General features: G+C 41.5%; 1 protein-coding gene across 2 annotated transcripts in view; it reads right to left on the bottom strand.

Annotated features, from left to right (window-relative positions):
• ankrd13b (ankyrin repeat domain 13B) overlaps window positions 1–20183 on the bottom strand; it is a 42130-nt gene that overhangs the window by 20089 nt on the left and 1858 nt on the right. Inside the window, exons 1-4 of one of the 2 annotated variants that reach the window (XM_013266848.3) lie at window positions 19625–19921; window positions 19378–19523; window positions 1882–2017; window positions 749–873 (exon numbers count right to left, since the gene is read on the bottom strand). In XM_013266848.3, the coding sequence (XP_013122302.1) occupies window positions 749–873; window positions 1882–2017; window positions 19378–19485 (369 nt within the window). In that variant the 5' untranslated portion in view covers window positions 19486–19523; window positions 19625–19921. Of the gene's footprint in view, window positions 1–748; window positions 874–1881; window positions 2018–19377; window positions 19524–19624; window positions 19922–20183 lie in introns of those variants that run through there. The other variant, XM_013266847.3, reaches the window with a different exon arrangement.

Below are 20183 nucleotides of genomic sequence, written 5' to 3'. Positions count from 1 at the left end.
GAAGGGACTGGAAACAGAGAAGTGTCTGCATATGTGTGTGTGTGCGTGTTAATAATAGAAGTGATGGATGGAGGGATGGAGAGGACAATGATGTGGGTGAGAGCAGCGGCAGATGAAGAAGGATGGGATGTGTGTAACGCTCGCGGGTTCGTGTGCGAGTGCGTTTGAGTGCCAGTGCTCTTTGCTGTTTTCACAGTGTGAGGGTGTTGTGTCTGCCATGAGAGTATGCCGAAGTGTGTGCATAACTGTGTGTATCAGGGAGCTGGCAGGAGCAAATGCACAGGACGTCAGACACTTTGGAGGCAGATCCCTGCATTGCTGTCACTGTTCTGTGCAGCAGCTCCAACACAATCTGCTGCTGCAGGCTTCTAACCATTAACCTCCTGTACGGGCAGCCTCAGCATGTCCATCACTGCTTTTGTGCCTTCAAACAGGGCAATCCTGAGGTCCTTAGGGAATAGCTATGAGTCAGATTAGAGGGAGAGAGCGCTTTGCAACATGGAGACATATCCTTTGAGTGTATCTCCCTTGTTAAACAAAGCTATTAATACCTTCAGAAAGAATCTCGTGGGAAAAGCAAATTTGCATGTAAAAATTTGCATGTAAATTTTAGAAAGACTTATTTACATTTCAAATGCTTTTATAGGTTCCATATTTATCACCCACATAGCTTGCACACTTATTTCATGAACCTGTGCACTACAGCGTGTTTGTGTGTTTGCTTATGGGTGCTTGTGTGAAATCGCACTTGGCGCAGTCGCTCCAGCAGGACGGGGATGCCCGCCAGTCTCTTGGCAGTCCTCTGGTAGTCACGGTAACGAAGCACGAGACGCACCAGCTCCGGATCTCTGGTACTCACCGCCTCCTGAAGAACTGAGAGAGAGAGAGAGAGAGTAAAACAGAACCACTCACTCAGGCTTCATCCAAAATTTATGTACATGAACAATTTAAAGGGGGCAGCGAGAACTGCCAAAACTGAAGTGGGCCAAAGGAGAAGCTGGAACCACCAATTACTCACCTGTCATTGATCAGCTGTTCCTACACTTGAACAGCACACCTTGTGAGTTAAACTAACACACACACGCTATATTATCTGGTGTGTGTATGTGTGTGACGCTGTAAAGATGCAACGATCACACAGGCATTATGCTCGTTTGGTTAGCGTGCTGATATAATGTCTTCCTTTGTTTCACACAGCCAGGCAAATAATGCAATGGACACCTGCTCTTGGTAGCATTAGTTTCACATTCACAACTAGAAGAGCAGCTCTATTTTTCAGGCCTAATGGAAAAAACAGAAGCAAAGTTTTACTAGTGTGGTATGTGTGCACTCGACAGGGCTACCACTGTGATGGTAAGTGAGCAGGTAAAGGTAAACAAAATATCTGGATTCAATATTTTTCAACTATTGATTCATTGAAATAACTTAGATTCAATGCACAGCACTTAAATCATCAACGTCAGGGGGAAAAGCCACAGAAAAAGAGAAGAATGACAGCAAAAACAAGAAACTTAAGGTGAGATCATATTTTGGGCACAAATGGAAAAAAAAGTTACAAAAAAAGAACTGATTTCAAACTCCATTATCTTCCCACAAGAGCACAAAACCAAATTTTGACTGTGCCAGCAGAGATGAGATTTTGGTTTTCATTTTCCAAACAAAAAAAGAAAAGAAAAGAAAGAAGAAAAAGCCAGTGGAAAGTTATGTTGTAAAAAAACAAATGACCCCCCCCCCAAAGATATATGATAAAATGTATTATGAGGTCACTAAGTTTTCAAAATGTACCACCATCCTCCAGATACAGCTTATGCATGCTGTGCATTCCTTACATTACCACAAATAAACTCTGTTTTCCTCAACACAGCATGTGCACACACTCACCTGTCCATCCGTTGCGGTTCTCCTTGCTAACGTCAGCGCCGTGCTGCAGCAGGACCCTGGCGCAGTCCAGGTGGCCCAGTGTGACAGCGAGGTGAAGAGGAGTACGACCACGAGGGTCCAGAGACTCTAAATCGGTCTGGATGCAAAAATAGGAGGCGGAGGAAGATGTTAAAATCTTAAATGTTAAAATTAAGCAGGATCTGTATGAGTGGGAATTGGGGTTAATTGTGTATCAATGTAATGCTCTTGTGGCTCAGATAGAGGAGTGGCAACAGAAAAACATATAATAGAGACACAACTGCGCCGGCAGCAACAGAAAGATGCGGGGAGAGACTCTGACAGGCGCTAATTGATCTGTCACCACTCCTACATGGCTGGGCACTACACTTCTGTACTCCACTTATTTTCTGGGCTGGATGTGTTGGGTTTGGGTAAACACAGAGAATACTACCTGCTTTGTTAAACAGGCCTCTGGACACACAAACACACCCACAAACACACGTATCACACAACATTTTATGTGTTATACTGTCTGCTGCTCCTGAACACTTGAAAAATAGCTAAAGTTTCAGAGAGTGTTCCAGTATGAGTCTTGGTGAAAAAAAAAATGTGGGCAGGTAACAGAAATAAGTGTCTCTTTTCAACCTGCTGTGCAATTAAGCAAAAATATATAACCTACAGCCTCTTTGTCACCAAAAATACACTTTTTTTTTCTTAGTAAGCTTTTACAGCTTGAGGCTACACTTCAGCTCTCAGCTCTCCACTCTGAATTTAGAAGCATGTCAACAAGGCCTCATTAGGCAGCCATACTACATTAGTGTTAATCTTTTCACATCAATCATACCAGCGCTTTGATACAGAAAATTAAAAGGCAGGAGGCTTTTAAAGCCCTCAAATGTGAAAAGTGTGGTAGAAAGCAACTGCCAGTTTTAGATGCTCATAAGGCTAGCTCGCTGCTGCCTCTGCTATTTGGTACAGCTTTCAAACAAACAAATAAAGTGTTCCTGGAGTAAGAAGTAAGAAGTATTACCCGCTTTATCATGTCCTGCTTTATCAAGTCCCGAAACAAAGCTTGTGCCTAAATACACCCATCTGTGTTCCGGATGATAGGTTATTTACATCACTTCTCCTTCCCCCTCTGGGTTAATCATTTTTTCCCTGCCTTCTTTGACTCAATCTGCCTCTCTTCTGTCATTCTGTCTTTCAGACTCTCATTTGTTCAGCCCGCCTCCTCCCCATCTTCTCATGCTGGCCATCCTCGTACAAGTCTTGACCACCAGAATCTAGACTGGCTGCCGGTGGGGGTAGTCATATCTGACTTCCTGCCATGGTTAGATTGCTGGACGATTCAAACACATTGTTCTTATTACATATCTAACTCTATACTTTGATAAATCATGTTCAGTTCTTTCAAATGAGCTCTCCTTTTGAAATAATAAAACAAATCCCCACACATTTATTGCTTTCTTCACAAGTGTTAGGAGTAGGAAAGGTTATTATAGTCATTATTATCTAAACTTAAAACCTCAAAAATTACTGGCAGCGGGGGTCAAGGTCAGAGGTAGATTTTAACGAGGCAGATTTGCCGCGTTAATGCGTTTATGGCGTTAAGTCATTTAAACAAGATTAACGCTGACAGCACTAAAATGAACTAAAATAAAAATATAAAATAGAGTTTTGAAACAAAAAATGAAAGGAGTTTGTGAACTTGGAAAAGTTACATGCTTAGTTTTAATATTTGTTTCTTTGGTAAAAAATAAATAAATAAATTATAACTTGCCTGATGAGACTTTGAGAAGATGGACTGCGAGCTTTCAAAAAGCTGTGTATTTGTTGTAAGACCTGTACTGATTTTCCTAAATCTTGCCCATGGTTTATCCCCTTGAATATACAATATAATACAATATAATATAATAATACTCTATTAACTCTAAAAAAAAAAAACAGAAATAAAGGTAAAGATTTTTAAACAAAAAAATACACTCTGGAAATTAACTGAAACTAAACTGAATTTTAGTCAAAATAAAATACAAAATTAAAATAACTCTGTGAGTAGATTAGGTTTGCCATCACTTAGCTTTTGATAATGTGTGTGTGTGCTGGAGGTACACTAACAGACCTGTCTAGGGGTATAAATGACACTGAGTGTATCATAATCCTGGTTTGTTGCTTGCAGCTGTAAGGAGGAGTCTTTCCTCTGAGTTTACTAAAAGCTGCAGCATCTACGACTTACCTACAGGGTTTAGTATTTCCCACTGTTAAAGATTTGCACATAATTGCAAACGTGGAACATCCCACAGTGGTAAATCCCAATGTTTTTATTTATCCATTTATTTTATTTATTTATTTATTTTTTACACCCAGGAACATAAGCTGTCACAAACACAGAGTTTTACATTTATTTCTACAGCTCTGCAGGAAACTGTCCATCCCTCTCACAGAACGTCCCCCTTTTTTCTTACAGTGTTACTCCTTCAGCAATTTTTACTGCACTGATCTTAGATCTGCCACCCAATTAAACAGAGCTGCTGATGCCCCCATTATCCACGGCCTTGGCAGATCCAAGGTCAGTTCAGGCAGTCTGCTGTGAGCTTGAATTTTAATTAAGGATTACTCTTGGACGTAAGAGCAGCATATCTTGGAATCAGCACTTTCATAAAGATGTTAAAGAAGCTATGAAAAAAAAAATCTTTCCAGGAATTAAAAAAAAAAAAGTGAGTGTTGTTGTTATGGTGTAGTTCTATGTAATAGTAATACTGTGACGCTGGGCAGACCAAACCTAGGATAGTTCAAGACACTTACTAATCCAGAGCAGTGGAAAGAGTAAATGTGTTCAAGGAAATTTTTTGAGCAACGGATGAGGAAGTTGCCATCGATACTGCACTTGATGGATGATGTCCAAATAAAATATGACCCAAAGGAAGTCCAACACAGGCTAACTGCAGTTTCTGAGAAACGCACACTGTGAGCTTAGATGGGAAGTCAGCGGTTACATTAGCAATCAGTTACTGCGGCTCTCTGTTTGTCCTATTTGCAAGGGAAATGAAGAAAACCTGCAAACACAAATGTGGAGGTGGGGGGGCGGGGGGATAGCAAGAGACACAAAGTCGCCAACAAGTTTTAAAAAAAAGACAAGGATAATCACACGCTTTTAAAATGTTTTTGTTATGTGTTGGATTGAGTTTAGTAAAGCATAACTCAATAATAAGAATATGATACCATGGCTTCAGCCTGTTAATGGGTGGTCTGTCTGCGCGATCTCTACATCTTTGCTTAACAGCTCTCTGCGCTCTCCACAGCTCTTCCAAAAGCAACTCAGTAGAGAAAGAGTGGGAGATAAAGAGAAGGACACAAATAACGTGGGCAGAGAAATTTCTGTAGCAAGAAAAAGCCTGTCGGCAAAACTTTAACTAAGACAGGGGAGGACAGGGAGCGAGCTGAAGAGAAAGAAAGAGTAATGACGGTTCTCGCGAGTGACGGTGACACCAAACGAAGACGCAGGAGGAGGTGAGGACTGGAGAACATGAGGGGAACGAGCGTTAGGAGGGAGACAACAACATGAGGGAGTCCCTCAGGAGCTGTGTAGGCTGGAGAATAGAGGGAGCGTACGAGGGGTGGATTATCACAGAAAAACATGGCGGAAGAAAGAGAGCAGTCAGCTTTGTTTTTGCGTGTGCTGAATAACGAACTGTGCATCATGCAAATGCAGCCATTTTCCGTGCCGTGCATGTGTGTGCATGTCGAGCATAAGCACGGTCTTATGGGACACTGTAGAGAGCTCATGCAGCATAAACGTGAAGAGCAGTCAAAGTCACAGAACGGTCTGAAGTCAGGCTTCTGTCATGTAAACACAAAGAAGAAAGAGAAACAAAATAAAAGATGATTTGTGTGAAAACCAACCTCCTAAAATGGAAATTTCTTTTTTCATTTTTTTGAAAGAAACCACACATATTTTTGTGAGCACATAAAATAGACAAAAAGTCAGAGACAAGAACCAGATGATGGTAGAGAAAATGAGATAAAGGAAAGAAGGGAAGGGGGGTGGAGGCTACTAACGTCTTCATTTTGTTTTTATAAGACCCTTTTACTGTCTCACACCTGCTCTCCCTTTAAGTGTTCCCGTGTAATTTTGGTGATTATCAGTTTAAGCTTATTTTATAGCTCCACTTGATTTAATTTACTCTGGATACAAGAGCTGAACAACAGCTGAAATGCAGCACAGAGGCAGAAACACAGACCAAGGGAGAGAGGCACGGGCGTGGTGTGGGGGAGAAAGAAGGGTGCTAATAAGGGAGAGGATAAACTGAAACATTTGGCAAGGTGGAAGGTGACAGAAACAGAGGTAAATAAAGTCAGGGAAGGATGCCAGTGGGGGTGATTACAGGCGAACAGGGGAATTTAGAAAGAGACAGGTCAGAGAGTACAGGATGCAGCCAAAAAGCAGTGCACAGAATACATAATAGGATTACAGAGAAACAGCAGGACAAAGCGCTGAACTTTCATGTAGATAATTCCTTTCTCTTAAGAGAGAAAAAGAATATATGTCCCTTAAGACAATTTTGGCAGCCAAAGATAAGTTGGCCGAAGCCTCTGCTTTTGGCTGACACACACAGACACACACTGGAGTGTCTCTGGCTCCTCCTCCAGGTGGTGGTTGCACATGAGGGTGGTCTTCTCAAGGCTATTTGGGCTGAGCCCTTCCAGGCCCCATTGGTAAAGGCTCAGGCACCAGGCTCATGCTGACCAACCACTCCTCCAAATGACTGTGCCGTGATGAGGCTCGTATGCCCTGTGCTTTGATTCTTTTCCCTTCATAGTGGCCATCAGAATAGCACCTCACCTAGTTTTTCTTGGAGATCCTGAGGTAGACCCGGGACAGGTTAAAGAGATTACACCGCTTGGCTGGATTGGATGGATGGATTTTGTCATTGGTCACCCATGCTGCTAAACTGATTTATGGGACAAAGAATTGAAGTGAATTGAATTGAATTAAATTGAACTGAATTGGATAGATGGATAGGTGGATATGAAACTACACTCGAGCGCCCTCCTTTCTATTTGTTTTCCTATAGCACTTCTCTGTGATGCATTATACTAGGCACACAGTATTATGTGCAAAACCCATTATGTTGGTAATTGCAAGTCAGTCTGAGTGAGCGTGACAAATCCCTGCAATCAGTGCACATCAGCCTCTTAGTGTTTAATAGTTAGCCTTATTGTTATTTTTGTACCTTATAAGTTAAGACTGAGAGCATAATAAACTTGCTGCCACACACATATTCTCACCAAAGGGTTTCTCTGCGTCTTAACTGCTAGTTTTTTATCGACTTTCTAAAAGCCAAACATATATTTAAAAGGGCCAAGCTCCCCCCATTACAGATCGGCTGAAACAGCTTATCATCAGCTCTCCTTAATTTCTAACTAACGCGAGCAACGCGACACTTAACCCCTGTCAAATTTTCGACACAACACGACTCAATATGTGAGGCATTTGTTGTGATGACACCTTCAAGCGGTACGAGAAAACAGCGTCCGTGTCATACTGTAGCAGCAGAGATTTGCTGCAGCTCATTTGGCCCAATTTGCATCAGAAGTAGCAGAGATAGGAACAAATTGTGACAGACAGTGCTCGGAGTTAGCAGAGCACACAGAGCTATAATTCAAACTGTGAGTTTAAAGTAATGATCGTGACAATAGAAAACATCAGTGATAGAAGACAGGAGCCATACATAGACAAGTAGGAGTGACACAAAGATATCCAGTGAGTGAGTCCATACACACACACACAAAACCAGGAGCAACACTTAAGTCCACTTAGAGCTAATGTCCTCCCACGACGACATGCTGACCTGCAGACTTACTGACATACTTACTCATTCACATGTGAACAATGTTCAGCTGAAAAACAAAAGACACACACACACACACACACAGTCTGAGCTAAATCATGATGAACAACGTTTCCTCTCCCCATTTACAAACTAGGAATTCTCAAGAGAAAATAGTTGTTTACTACTAATGGGCTTTTCTTTCTTGAGTGCAAACACACACACACAAACACGCACGCACACACACACACACACACACACACACACACACACACACACACACACACACACACACACACTCTTGTTTGACTTGTGTGGTTCCGTAGTTACAGTAGGGACATTATGTCACCCCTACTAATCTCTGAGCTTCCACTCGTCATAACAAAATGACAATGGATGGTATATCGTGGTCATGTAAAGTTAGTGATGAAGGGTCCGCCATGAAGGTGCTTGGCGTTTCACAAGTTAATGCAAAAATTTCTCAGCTGACTAAAGGTAAGACTGTACTACAGAGAGTAAGCTGTCACAGTATGTTGACATGAAACATGAGTAGCAGGAAGCCTTTACAGCGAGACAGCATGCATAATAAAGACACTGGAGCTAACTGACATGAAATGGAAATGCAGCCATATTTAAAGTGATTCGAACAACCTGTGGTTTCCCTGCCAAAAAGCTTTCTGTGAAAACAGTCAGCAGCAGAACACTGAAAGCCAATCAGCTAAACAGAATATCAATAATAAAGGCTTAAATGACTAAAAATAAAATGAAAACGTTTTCTCTTTTGAGGGCTAGCCAAACAAGCAAAGCAAATGTCAGCTTATAGAAATTCGTTGAATCTGGAGAACAGAGGGGGCTTGTGAGGGGTGGAGAGTCTATAAATGGTGGAGGTAAGTGAGCAATCAGCTTTATTTGTGTGTGCTGAAAAGTGAACGATGGAGTGTCCAAATGCAGCCATGTTCTGACGCAACTTTCCTTGGTTCATAAGTTCACTGCTTTTTTCTCTGTCGTGCTCTTCAAATATATCATTTCTGCACAACCAGGCCATGCTTTCTGTACTGTAGTAACACTAATGATCCTACCATCCCCATCATCCCATCCTTCCTGTCTACTTGCTCACATTTTCCTTATTAGTTCTCTAGCATATATACCATTTTTACTTCATTTACATGTTACCATATTGATTGGCTATTGCTTGTTCATATTTGTCTTTGAGTCTTGTTTTTGCTTCAGCTGCTTTTGTAAGCTGTTACAAAAGGTCTAGCTGGTTTATCTAGCCTAGTCATGGTTTTCTGCCTCTGTCATCATCAGTCAGAAATGTAATGCCAAAATAAATATATGAGACTTCAAGGTAAAGGTAACATCTACTTTCTCAAATACTGAAACTTCACCATAAACCTAAAACTACCCCTACTACCCCTGACTTGTGATCTGTCGGTTATTACAAGGTTAAGATAAGTTATCTACTACCAGTTACATTCATGGTCACTTTTTCAGATACACCTAACCAACATGGTTGCTGGTGCCAGACAGATGGGTTTGAGAAAGTCATAAACTGTTGGTCTTTGGGGATTTTCCCACACAACCCTCTCTACGGTATACAGAGCTTCATGCCTCATTGATGCCAGAGGTCAGAGGTCAATGACCAGACTGGTTCAAACTGATAGGAAGACAACAGTAATTCAAATAACAACTTGTTATAACCAAAGAGCATCTCTACAGCCGCAGAAGACCACACCGGGTGCCACTCTGTCAGCTAAAAATAGAAATTTGAGGCTACAGTTTGCACAAGCTCACCAAAATTGGACAAAAATGTGAAACACCTTGCCTGATTTGATGACTCATGATTTCTGCTGCAACTTTTGGATGGTAGGGTCTTAATTTGGTGTAAACATGACGTGGGCGATATTTCCTATGCAACACTTTGGGTCCATTAGTACCAAGTGAAGATTGTTTAAACGCCACAGCCTACCTGAGGATTGTTGCTGAACATGCCCATCCCTTTATGATGACAGTATGCACCAAGTCACAAAGCTCAAATCATCTCAGACTGGTTTGTTGAACATTACACTGAGTTCACTGTACCCAAATCTCACAGTCACCAGATGCCAGTCCAATAAAGCACCATTACGAGATTTGTATCATGGATGTGCTGCTTGCCAGTGTGCTGGAACTGTGTCATGCTATCATCACAGTATAGACCAAAGTTTCTGAGGAGGATTTCCATCACCTTGTTCAATCTATGTCACAAAGAATTAAGGTAGTTCTAAAGGAAAAAGGGGGCCCCACCCAGTTTTTTACTGTACAGATGAGAAAGTTGTAACCAAATAAAGATTACTTATTATTTCACCACAGTCCATATCAGGTGTATCTGGAAAAGTCTACTGCTGCTGCTACTGAAGAAACACGTGTGTGGTTATTTGCATAGCGAGATCCAGTCTCACTTCCTTTGGGAACTGCCGTGTAACCTGTCGCTTTTGCAAATGTTGCAATATTCCTCATGTGTACTTTCTAAGATCCTGGTCTTTTATAAAAGAAGGAAGTGTCATCATCAGCGCCATGTCAAACTGTTTGATTTCATTATGAGAAGACAATAATCTCATTACGATGGCACTGTTGAAAGATGAAATCTTCATACATTTGTAATGAGATGTAGGAACTTTGGTTTTGGCAGCTCCGCATGTCTTTGCATGCAATTTTGAGCCAGTGTAGATTTTTTTTCCATGCCTTTACTTTCTTTTCATCTGTGTATGCCTTCTTTTTTTACTCTTTGTTGCAGATCTGTTTTTCCATTTTTTCTATTGAATCTTTTGCATCATCCACTGATAATTTGCCTGTTTTGATTTTTTCCTTCTCTCTTTCTTTGTCCTTAACCCATATCTGCTCTTTATAACCAAACTATATTTTTTTATGCTTTCCCCTCTAACCCCTTCTGTTTCATTTGTTCCTGCCCTCCCATCAACAGAGAGCTCAGTGGAAGTTGCATTATTGATAGGCATCTCTGTCTGTGGCATCTGCTCCTTCTCTCACTACTCTTTTCTCCCCCTCTCTCCCTCGTTCCATGTGTGCCTGGCCTGATGCAGCTTGGCAGGTACTTAGGCCAACATCAATCTTTCATGCAAACACCACACACACACACACACACACACACACACACACACACACACATACACAGTGTGCATATTCACAAACAGCAGCCCTCTCAAAATGTTTGTGCACGGGGCGCATAGGAACAGAGGGTGGCAAAGGGAAGGAGGAGTGTAAAAATAACTTTTCCTCCCCTTGCCCTCTTTCTTGCCTCTGCGATTCCCAATCCAGAGGAGGCTTAGAGAAACGCTACACTCCCACAAAACCCTGATTTAGTCTCATCATAGCAATGCTTCCAAAATAAATAAAAGAGACAGTACAAAACCTGCGTCACAGGTGACACGACGAGTAAAACGACCGGTGAAGAGGGCTCCCCGCAAAACAACAAAACCTCTACAGAAGTCTCACACTCTTCTAAAAAACAGTTGCATTTCATTTCTACTTGTGCAGGTGCATGCTGTGAATTCTAACAGTGGAAGTAAGACCAAATCATCAAGTGAAGACGGTGACCTACTTTTCAGCATATCTAATGTTTCTCTGTTTCACTGAGCTTAGCCTGTTCATTGTCAGCTATAATCTCTCAACAGGTTAGATCTGCAGACAGACAGGAAGACACGGGGCAGAAATCAAGACAGCGCAAACAGCGTGGGATGCCAGTGGACCTGCCAGAGTGGCAACAGGAGCAAATAGAAAGCCTCTGTGATGGTTATCTAAAGGTGCTGACACCTGTTTGTTTCACTGAGCTAGCACACGTCACCAAAATATCAGGAAGTACACGTGTGTGGAGGGACAGCACTGCGTTTGCATAAGACACAGGCATAATCTTCTGTTTGAATGGCAGCGTCAGTGCATATGCTATAAATGAACATAATCACATAATGTCGCCTACTGGAGTGAAACAGCCACAGCTGTCACTTTCTTTCTTTGGTGCATGAGTGTGTGTGTGTGTGTCAGCTTTTGAATTATGCAGCAATCTCAGGTAAACCTGGTGGCGTGGCAAGAGACGGCTGCACTGAGCTTTTGCTCATGTTGAGAGCAAAGGGTTGTTTTTTTGTTATTGTTGTTTGAGTACATCATTCATTAGCATCTGTCAAATTCAAGTGCCTTGGATTTGCTAAAATGGATGGAAAACAGCATAATTAGCAATGCATCTTGAAACCAAGCTGCAAAGCAGCACAGCAAATCCATATATTTAGATTTGCCACTGTCACGATTCTGATTTGGTTCAGTGTCCTGAATCATATTTGGAAATTACTGAGACGAGTCTGGATGTGTCACATCTGGATGACAACAGATCCAGACCTTTGGAATGGAGTCCAAAGGTCTGGATCTGTTGTCATCTATCACTGTATTTATATTTATGGTTGTGCACTGAAATCTGAGACTCCTGTGTTCATGCCATTCTTGCCATTCTAACAGGACATGCACACACTAATACATTTATCCAAATATGCATGGACACTGGAATTCTTCAAATATGTAATGTGTGCTGTTAGCTTAATTTCGCCATTGCTAACAATATCTTGGAAGCCCAGTCATTTGAAGGGCAGCAGCTAAACTTAAAGAAGGGAGTTTAGCTGCTGCCCCAGTTTGTGATACTCTGTAGAAAACACCACATACTAACCATGACCAAACAATCCTTAGTATACTATTATGAGAAACGGGTTACCATGGTAACCTCTTCCATAATGAAAACAGCAAAGTTAAGGTGGTTGTTTGAAGAATTAAATTCTCGACCTAACCTAAAAATTATACTCAAAGAGTGCAAAACTCTAAATATGTCTAAACTCTAAAAATAAAGTTACATTTTTATCCAATTATCCTTTGAAGGTTGTGATTGCATCTTCAGGAATTCTCCTGGGGGCTTTTCTAGTAAGCACAGGTGCAGAGGGGAACATGGATTGACTGACAAAGCAGCCTTAAGTCTTAATATTCTCTTTCTTACCATGCTTCACTATACACTCGCTGACCACTTAATTAGGTACACCTTGCTTTTACTGGGCTGGAGCCCCTTTGCCTTATTTTTTCATGGCATAGATACAACAACGTGCACACACAGTTGCTGCAGATTTGTTCCACCACATCCTAAAGGTGTTTTTATATCAGACTGATATCTGGTAACTGTAAAATGAACTCAGTGTCATGTTCAAGAAACCAGTTTGAGATGATTTGGGTTTTGTGGCATGGTGCATTATCCTGCTGGAAGCAGCCATTAGAAGATGGGTAAAGTGTGGTCATAAAGGGATGGCTTTGGTCAGCAGCAGTACTCTGGTAGGCTGTGGTGTTGTGGTGTTGATGCTCAGTTGGTGCTAACAGGCCCAAATTATGCCAGGAAAATGTCCTCCACACTATTACATCATTTTGGGTTGTTTACGCCAAATACTGACCATCTGAATGTTGCAACAGAAATCGAGAGTCATCAGACCAGAGAAGATTTTTCAAATTTTTGTCCAATTTTGTCAAGCCTGAGGAAACTGTACCCTCAGTTTCCTGTTCTTAGCTGACAGAAGAGGCGCCCAGTGTGGTCTTCTGCTGCTGTAGCTCATCTGCTTCAAGGCTCCACTTGGGCATTCAGAGATGCTCTTCTGCATATCTTGGATATAACCAGCAGTTATTTAAGTTACTGTTGCCGTCCTATGAGCTCAAAGCATTCTCACTATCCTCCTCTGACGTCTGGCATTAATAAAACATTTCCACCCAAAGAACTGACGCTCACTGGAGGATTCTCTGTAAACCACAGAGATGGTTGTGTGGGAAAATCCCAGCAGATCAGCAGTTTCTAAAACACTCAGACCAACCTGTCTGGCATCAACAACCATACAACATTCAAAGTGACTTAAATCACCTTTCTTTTCTGATCCTCACTTTGAACTTCATCAGGCTGTCTTGACTGTATCTCAATGCTTTGAGTTGCTGCCATGTGATTGGCTGATACATTTGTCTTAAGGAGCAGCTTAATAGGTGTACTTAAAAAAACTGGATGCCGCTCAGTTGTAGCTGCTTAGACAGATGGATTACTGAACGGGGGAGGTTGCAGGCTGATGAGGCTTTCCAGCCAGTTTTATTTTCCTTAGAAGCTTGGCAGCATAAATTCCTGATAATTCAATTCAAATCACCAATTTTCCAATTTGCTTTTCTTACAAGTCCTCAAATTGTTTTCAGATTTCAGACTGGCCTTGTCAAGAACATAAGTGGAACATAACGGTGCAAAAAGCATAGTATTTAAAATAATCTAAAGAAAACTAGCACCTTCCCATGTGGGCTCATGAGCTACCTAAATGTTTTCCTAGTGAAAGCCAGAAAATGTTGACACTAAGTGATGATAAAATAAATAATCAAAAAAGTGCTTTAGCTATTCAGAAGAGGGAATGCTTTCCCATTTCTCGAGGTGATTCACAATAATAATCAAGAGAAGCATCAAAACATCCTCCTGAGGTTCAAGTCTTTTTGAACTGTACTGTGTTATTAAGTCCTGCTTTTACATGTCTGCATAACAAAGACAACTAAAGTTTGTTTCATTGTATTTATTGTCTATCACTAATACACTCTCTATTTGTTAAAAGCTTTCAGCAGCCTAACTAAGTATGACCCAACCCAGCATACGTGGCCTATGAAATCTGGAATTGGATTTTTATTACACAGAAGAAAGAAGGGTAGGGTGGGTTTGATGTATGGATGCTTGGAGATAACGAGGGATGGAAAGCACTAGGGAAAGAGGATAAAGAAAACTTTAGGCAGTGGGGGAAATGCGACTTGAGAAGAAGGAAGAGAAGTAGGTGCTTGTAGACAGGTGCGATCAGATAGCAGCTGCCTGGCAAAAAGATTCAGGCCTATAGTGAAGCCAATGAACCCGAGAGCCTTAATTTATGGCTCCATTCCCCTCAAGCTAGCACTCCGGCATAAGATTTTATAATGCTGATGTAACATTAGTACCTCGCCAAGGGCATCATAATCAAACCAGCTCTGATAGGAGGGGGGGGGGAGAAAAGAGGTGCAGAGAAGACAAGAAACAGCAACAGAGAAGTCTTTCTGTCATTTCCTGGCTTTGTCCTAAGATAGACCATCACTCCTTACATGGCCCTGTTCTTTTTCAATTACGCTGCGCTTCTACGTCTGTGCGCAACCCAAACAGAGTCTGCTCATGGTCAAAGTCTGTCATTATTTCCTCCCCACCTCCTCTCCACTTCTCTGCTCTCTGTCTTCACTCCTGTCATTACCTTGTTTGTGCCTCCGCTCCTCGGTTCAGACTGTCAGTGTTTGCCTCCTTGATTTCCAATTCCGCCTCTCGTTACCCAGCCGGCTGTTAGTGCACTCCTTAACTCGAAGCTGTGGTAAAAAAGCGGCTAAGAATCTCACCCCAGGATCTCTCATTCTCTCTTTTTTTTTTCTTTTGCAACCCACCGCTGCTTGTTTTTCCTTCTTATTTTCCATCTCCTTCTTTTTATTTGTGCTTTTATCCATGGTCAGCTGGCATTCATTGTACCATTCCCACTCTTGCCTAACCTGTTATCTTCTCACAAACGATACCTGTACATGCATGCTACACTCTAATAGTAGAAGTCTTGCAAAAAAATCCATTTAAGGAAAAAAAGACAGCTTGAGTTTCATGTTACACCATCCAGTCACTGCATTGCAGGAAGGAAATAAGACTGTGGACCGAATCAGTGCCGGATATTTGATGTATGCACATGGCGAAATGATAAGTCTGATCATAGATTACTGAGGTGTAACGCAGAGGTCAGTGATATTACACTGTTCTGCAAAATACTGTCTTTGTTATCTGGGCCGTATCATTTTAATTCCTCTCATATGACACTATGAGAACTGGGATTATGCATATGCCTCTAATATTCTTTATCACACCTCTTAGGAATCATTGGGTTTATCATTCATGTTAGACCAAGCTATATTATTTTTTTGTTATCTGTCTGATGTCACACGCACACGCAAATCTTGAAATCAGCAATCAAACTGCAGTCATTATCTAGATGAAGAACATTTACCCCTCCTGAAACATACTGCTAATTCTGGTGGCTTACTGCAGCTAGAGCCCGCTACTACAGTGTGAGAAAGTTACTGTATAAAATTGGTTTTCAGCAGATCTGCTCTCCAAGAGCAGTGAATAAAAAATTTAACCTACCACCTACATCTTTACATCCACACTTTTTTTGTTTTTTTTGGTCACCCACTTCTCTTTCCTCCTCCATGTTTTCTCTCATTTTGTTGCCCTAGCTGGAAACTATCACACTAGGCCAGTGAGCAAAAGTAGGTTAGTGGCCTTGATTTTCACTTTAGCAATATTCCATATCTGAGCATGGAAATCAAAGTTCACGCCAATGAATCTCAAACAGTGTCCTGCTTTTGAGCAGCAGGGCAGGGCAAATAGGTCTCGGACATACTAGGTAACCTTGGGCTCAGGTTTACTCAGGCAGGGATTTTAGAAGCTTGGGAAAAATGAATATACAGTTAACTTGAAGTACTCAACCTCCAATGCTGCCTGCAGGTATTACAAAAAAGACAAAAATTTTAAAAGTCCTGTTTTTCCCCTCCCGTGGGAGTGCCACAGCTATCTAGAATACTTCCCGACACCTGAGATCAACATCACTAATGTGCTTGCATGAGTGTTTCACAGGTTTGTGACTGCTAGAAGCTCAGAGTCCAAGCATGCTGCGTGCATGCTGTCCTGGTTTAAGTGGCAACACAAGTACTGCAACTGGGTTCTAGGAGCTGATCGTATAAAACATACCAAATAATGCATCACAAATGAGTCCATGGATATAATGCTAATTGTTAATGCTGACATTAGTTTATAAAGCGAGGAAAATGTTTGCAGGATTGTATAACATAATCCATATGAGCATACAATCACACAAAGAGAAATTTTGCTGTAGTTTGCGACCTGTCACCACATACACGTTGAGCTTTAGACTCTAAGAAAACACACCTGGTGCTGGCAGGGAAAATGCAAGAAATATGGGGGGAAAAAATCATTATGTTCTTGGAAATAGCTTTAAAGTCATATTCTAATATAAGCAAGGAGAGAAAACAGACTGTAATCTTACCACTGTTTTAAATTTCATATAAACCTAGGGTGCATAATGACAGCTGGTAGACATGGCCCCATGTACTGTAACTGAAATAAAGTACAATAAAAATAACTTGCAACTGGAAGATGATCAGCTGTGCTTATTTACTAAAGTTCATTTGCACGTTTAGCACTTTGTTTGCTCTAATGCAGTAAAAACAAGTATCAGACAGTCTGGCTGGCTTAGTTTAAAAAGAAAAAAAGAAAAAAAGTGGAGGGTTCCAATGCACAGCAGAGGAGGAATAAAAATTTGCATTATAAAATATTTATTGATACAAGAGTTCCTGAAAAATGAATTACTATGGGGCTATGAGGGCAAATTTATTGAGCCTGTGTGAACAAAACATGGCCAGAAGTTTCTGTTTACTGAGCGTGATGTGAAATATTAGCTACAGTAAAGTAATGTGTTAATATTTAATACTTCATTAACACACTTAGGTGGTGGCAAAATAAATACAATAATAATAAATGGTATAAACTCTACGAGGTACCTACTGGTGCCAAATTATAGGCACGAGGGAGGGACTCACAAAGCACAGAAGTAATGCAAAGACAGTTAATAATTACAAGCCAGAGGTATATCATTAACGAGCTACTTTCATAAAAGGTTGCCAGCAGGTCAGCATCTACCTGTGTTGCTTGACATTGGCCGTTAGAAATTCCATTATTATACATTACAACAGTGAGATGTATGAAAGGCAAATGTGTCTCTTTCAGGAAATGGATAAAATGCTTGTAGTCCTTCCTGTGACTGGGTTGTTGTAATGATTCTCACTGCATCACCTTAAATTTCCCAGCATTTCCCAGTTAGCAGGAATACTTAATGCAATGGGATTCATCCTCAGGGGATCATGAACAACTGCTCTGCACTTAAGTGTAACTCAGTCTATCCAATACAATCCATCCAATATTTGTTAGGACATTTCTGAGTGTGAAACTGACCAATCAATGGCCCACTGACGCTTTCATTGTTTAAGAGACCCCGCAAGTGTAGCTACTGGACGAAGATGCACACCTTTGCTTTAAATGTATCAATCTTGACATTTGAAAATATGAGACACTCTCCCAGGTTAGCAACTAATCCAATTTTTGAGTGAACACCGACTCAACTGCACATGTTTGGCTAGGTATGTTTTCTCTGTAGAGTTTGAATAATCGTAATAATTAGAGGTGGAGCGTTGACGGCCTGTTACATTTTTGGAGCAGATTCTTTAAAATTGCACGATAGTGCATTGACTAAGAATGAAGAGCGCTTTCTCTGAGTGAGTGCCCTTCCAGTTTTAATTAAGCCCTCAGCCAGCAGCCAGGGTTTGAAAAGTTTTTGTCTCCTCCGCCTCAAGAGCTCACATGATTCATTTCCATCTCCTCTATGCATGAAACGCGGTAACTATGTCACCTCTAGCCCTGACTTGACAATGAGAGGTCTGTTCTTAGAGCCTCTTAACTGTGAGGTGTGCCATGTGTTTTGCAATAGTTATTATTATGGTGAGGATTTAAATGTAACGTGTCATTCCCACAATCTATTGCTGTAAATGCAGGGAACTGTGGCAAACTGACAGCTGACCGTTTTTGGTCTAAAGAAATGGCTCCCCGGGTTATGATTTTATAACCACATGAAGGTGAGGGTGTGCATGCGTAGGCAAGTGTGCGTAAATGTGTGCACACACGTGTAGAAATGTGATGGCTTGAGCAAGATGCAAGCAGTTCTCCTCTATATTTGTTTGAATTCACAAGCATCTGTTCACATGACACACTGTGATATTCTTATCGTGTTATCTGGTCCCTCCCTTTTTACCGCTGTGACAAATATCCATCCATTACTGCATGTCTCATATTTGGAGACCATAGTGTATCTTAATGGTTCTATTACTGTATTTACTGTGGTCGCTGGCAACTGTTCGCCCACATGCTACAATATCTGCATTGTCTCACCCACTCACAAAGGGTTTAGGTGCTGGTGGGAAGGTGGAGAGCCTACACTTTTGAGTAGATAACAATAAAGCTGCTTAAACACAGACATAAACGCATAAACGCGCACACACACACACACACACACACACACACACACACACACACAGTTCAACCCCATAAGGTTTCACTTTGATTTTCCTTTTTTTTTTCAGGAATAAACTCCTGACACAACTTCCTATACATATTTAAATTACAGGGAGGCTGGGTATTTCCGGTACCTATGCGCAGCACAGACCTGACATGTATAGCCTGTTGTGTCACACTGTGGTTTAAAAAATGAATGGCAACAAGAAAATAGCACAGATTCGAGGGCACGATACGGTCCACAAGTGTCACCCTCCACCCTATAGCAATTAACTGCGCTAATACCGGCCAGGTTCTTGAATGAGGTGGTCCGTGGATGGCAGCTTCTCCACCACTATCTACAGCTATGGATCCACATACCTAATAATCGCCTGTAAAATAGCTTTATATATGGAAAGAAAAAATGTGTTTGATCGCCTTTCCACTCCCCCCTCACATTCTCACCTGCTCGTTCCTTGCAAGCTCCTTCTCCAGTTGTCGGTGTTTGTTGTGCCACACCAGATAGTGGATAGGATAACGACTCTTCTCCGGAGTTTTCTTAGCAGAAATCATCCTCGGATCATAGTTTGCCTCTCCCTCCTCTTTCTTCACTGTGGATCGCAAGAATACTTTGTCACAGATTTACGCTATACAATTAATCCTATCATCCTGCATCGGCGGTGATGCCCAAAGGCGTGTAGGGCAACCTTACGCGTCAGAAACAGTGGATGGCTCCCTGCTCGCTCTGCTTAGAATAAACGCAAAAGCCCCATGAAATCATTTAGAAATAAAGATAAGGGGGGAGAAAAGCCCTCCCTTGATTGTGTCAGTAGATTGGGTTACACCTTTATTCCTTATCCACCCGTTCCTCCTCCTCTCGCTTTCTCTTCCTCGCTCTCTTTCTCCCCTGCCTACTCTAACGCGTCTATCCTCCTCCTCTCCTCCCATCCGGTGGTGACTGAGAAAGATGCATTGACAAGCTGCAATGAAATGGGCGCACACTCAGCCAATCCGCTGTCAGGGCTCTGATAAAACACATGCCTTGTGAAAAAGAAAAAGAAATCGAAATGATGCGTTTAAAGTGAACCAGGCCCACATAGCATAGGAGTGTTATAAAGGAGGTGTGGGCGTACTGTGGAGAAGGCTGGGGAGCGCACGACATGACAGCAAAAGACAAAATTCATCAAAGTTGAAATGAAAGCCAAACTTCTTGATTCTTTTTGTTCCTCTACTCTTATTCTGCGTTATTCACAGCAGATTTTTCTTGTCGA

This window comes from Oreochromis niloticus, linkage group LG14, assembly GCF_001858045.2.
Source record: "Oreochromis niloticus isolate F11D_XX linkage group LG14, O_niloticus_UMD_NMBU, whole genome shotgun sequence".
Lineage (NCBI taxonomy): Eukaryota > Metazoa > Chordata > Actinopteri > Cichliformes > Cichlidae > Oreochromis > Oreochromis niloticus.
The sequence above is the reverse complement of the archived record's forward strand: the minus strand, read 5'-3'. Positions and strand labels throughout refer to the sequence as shown.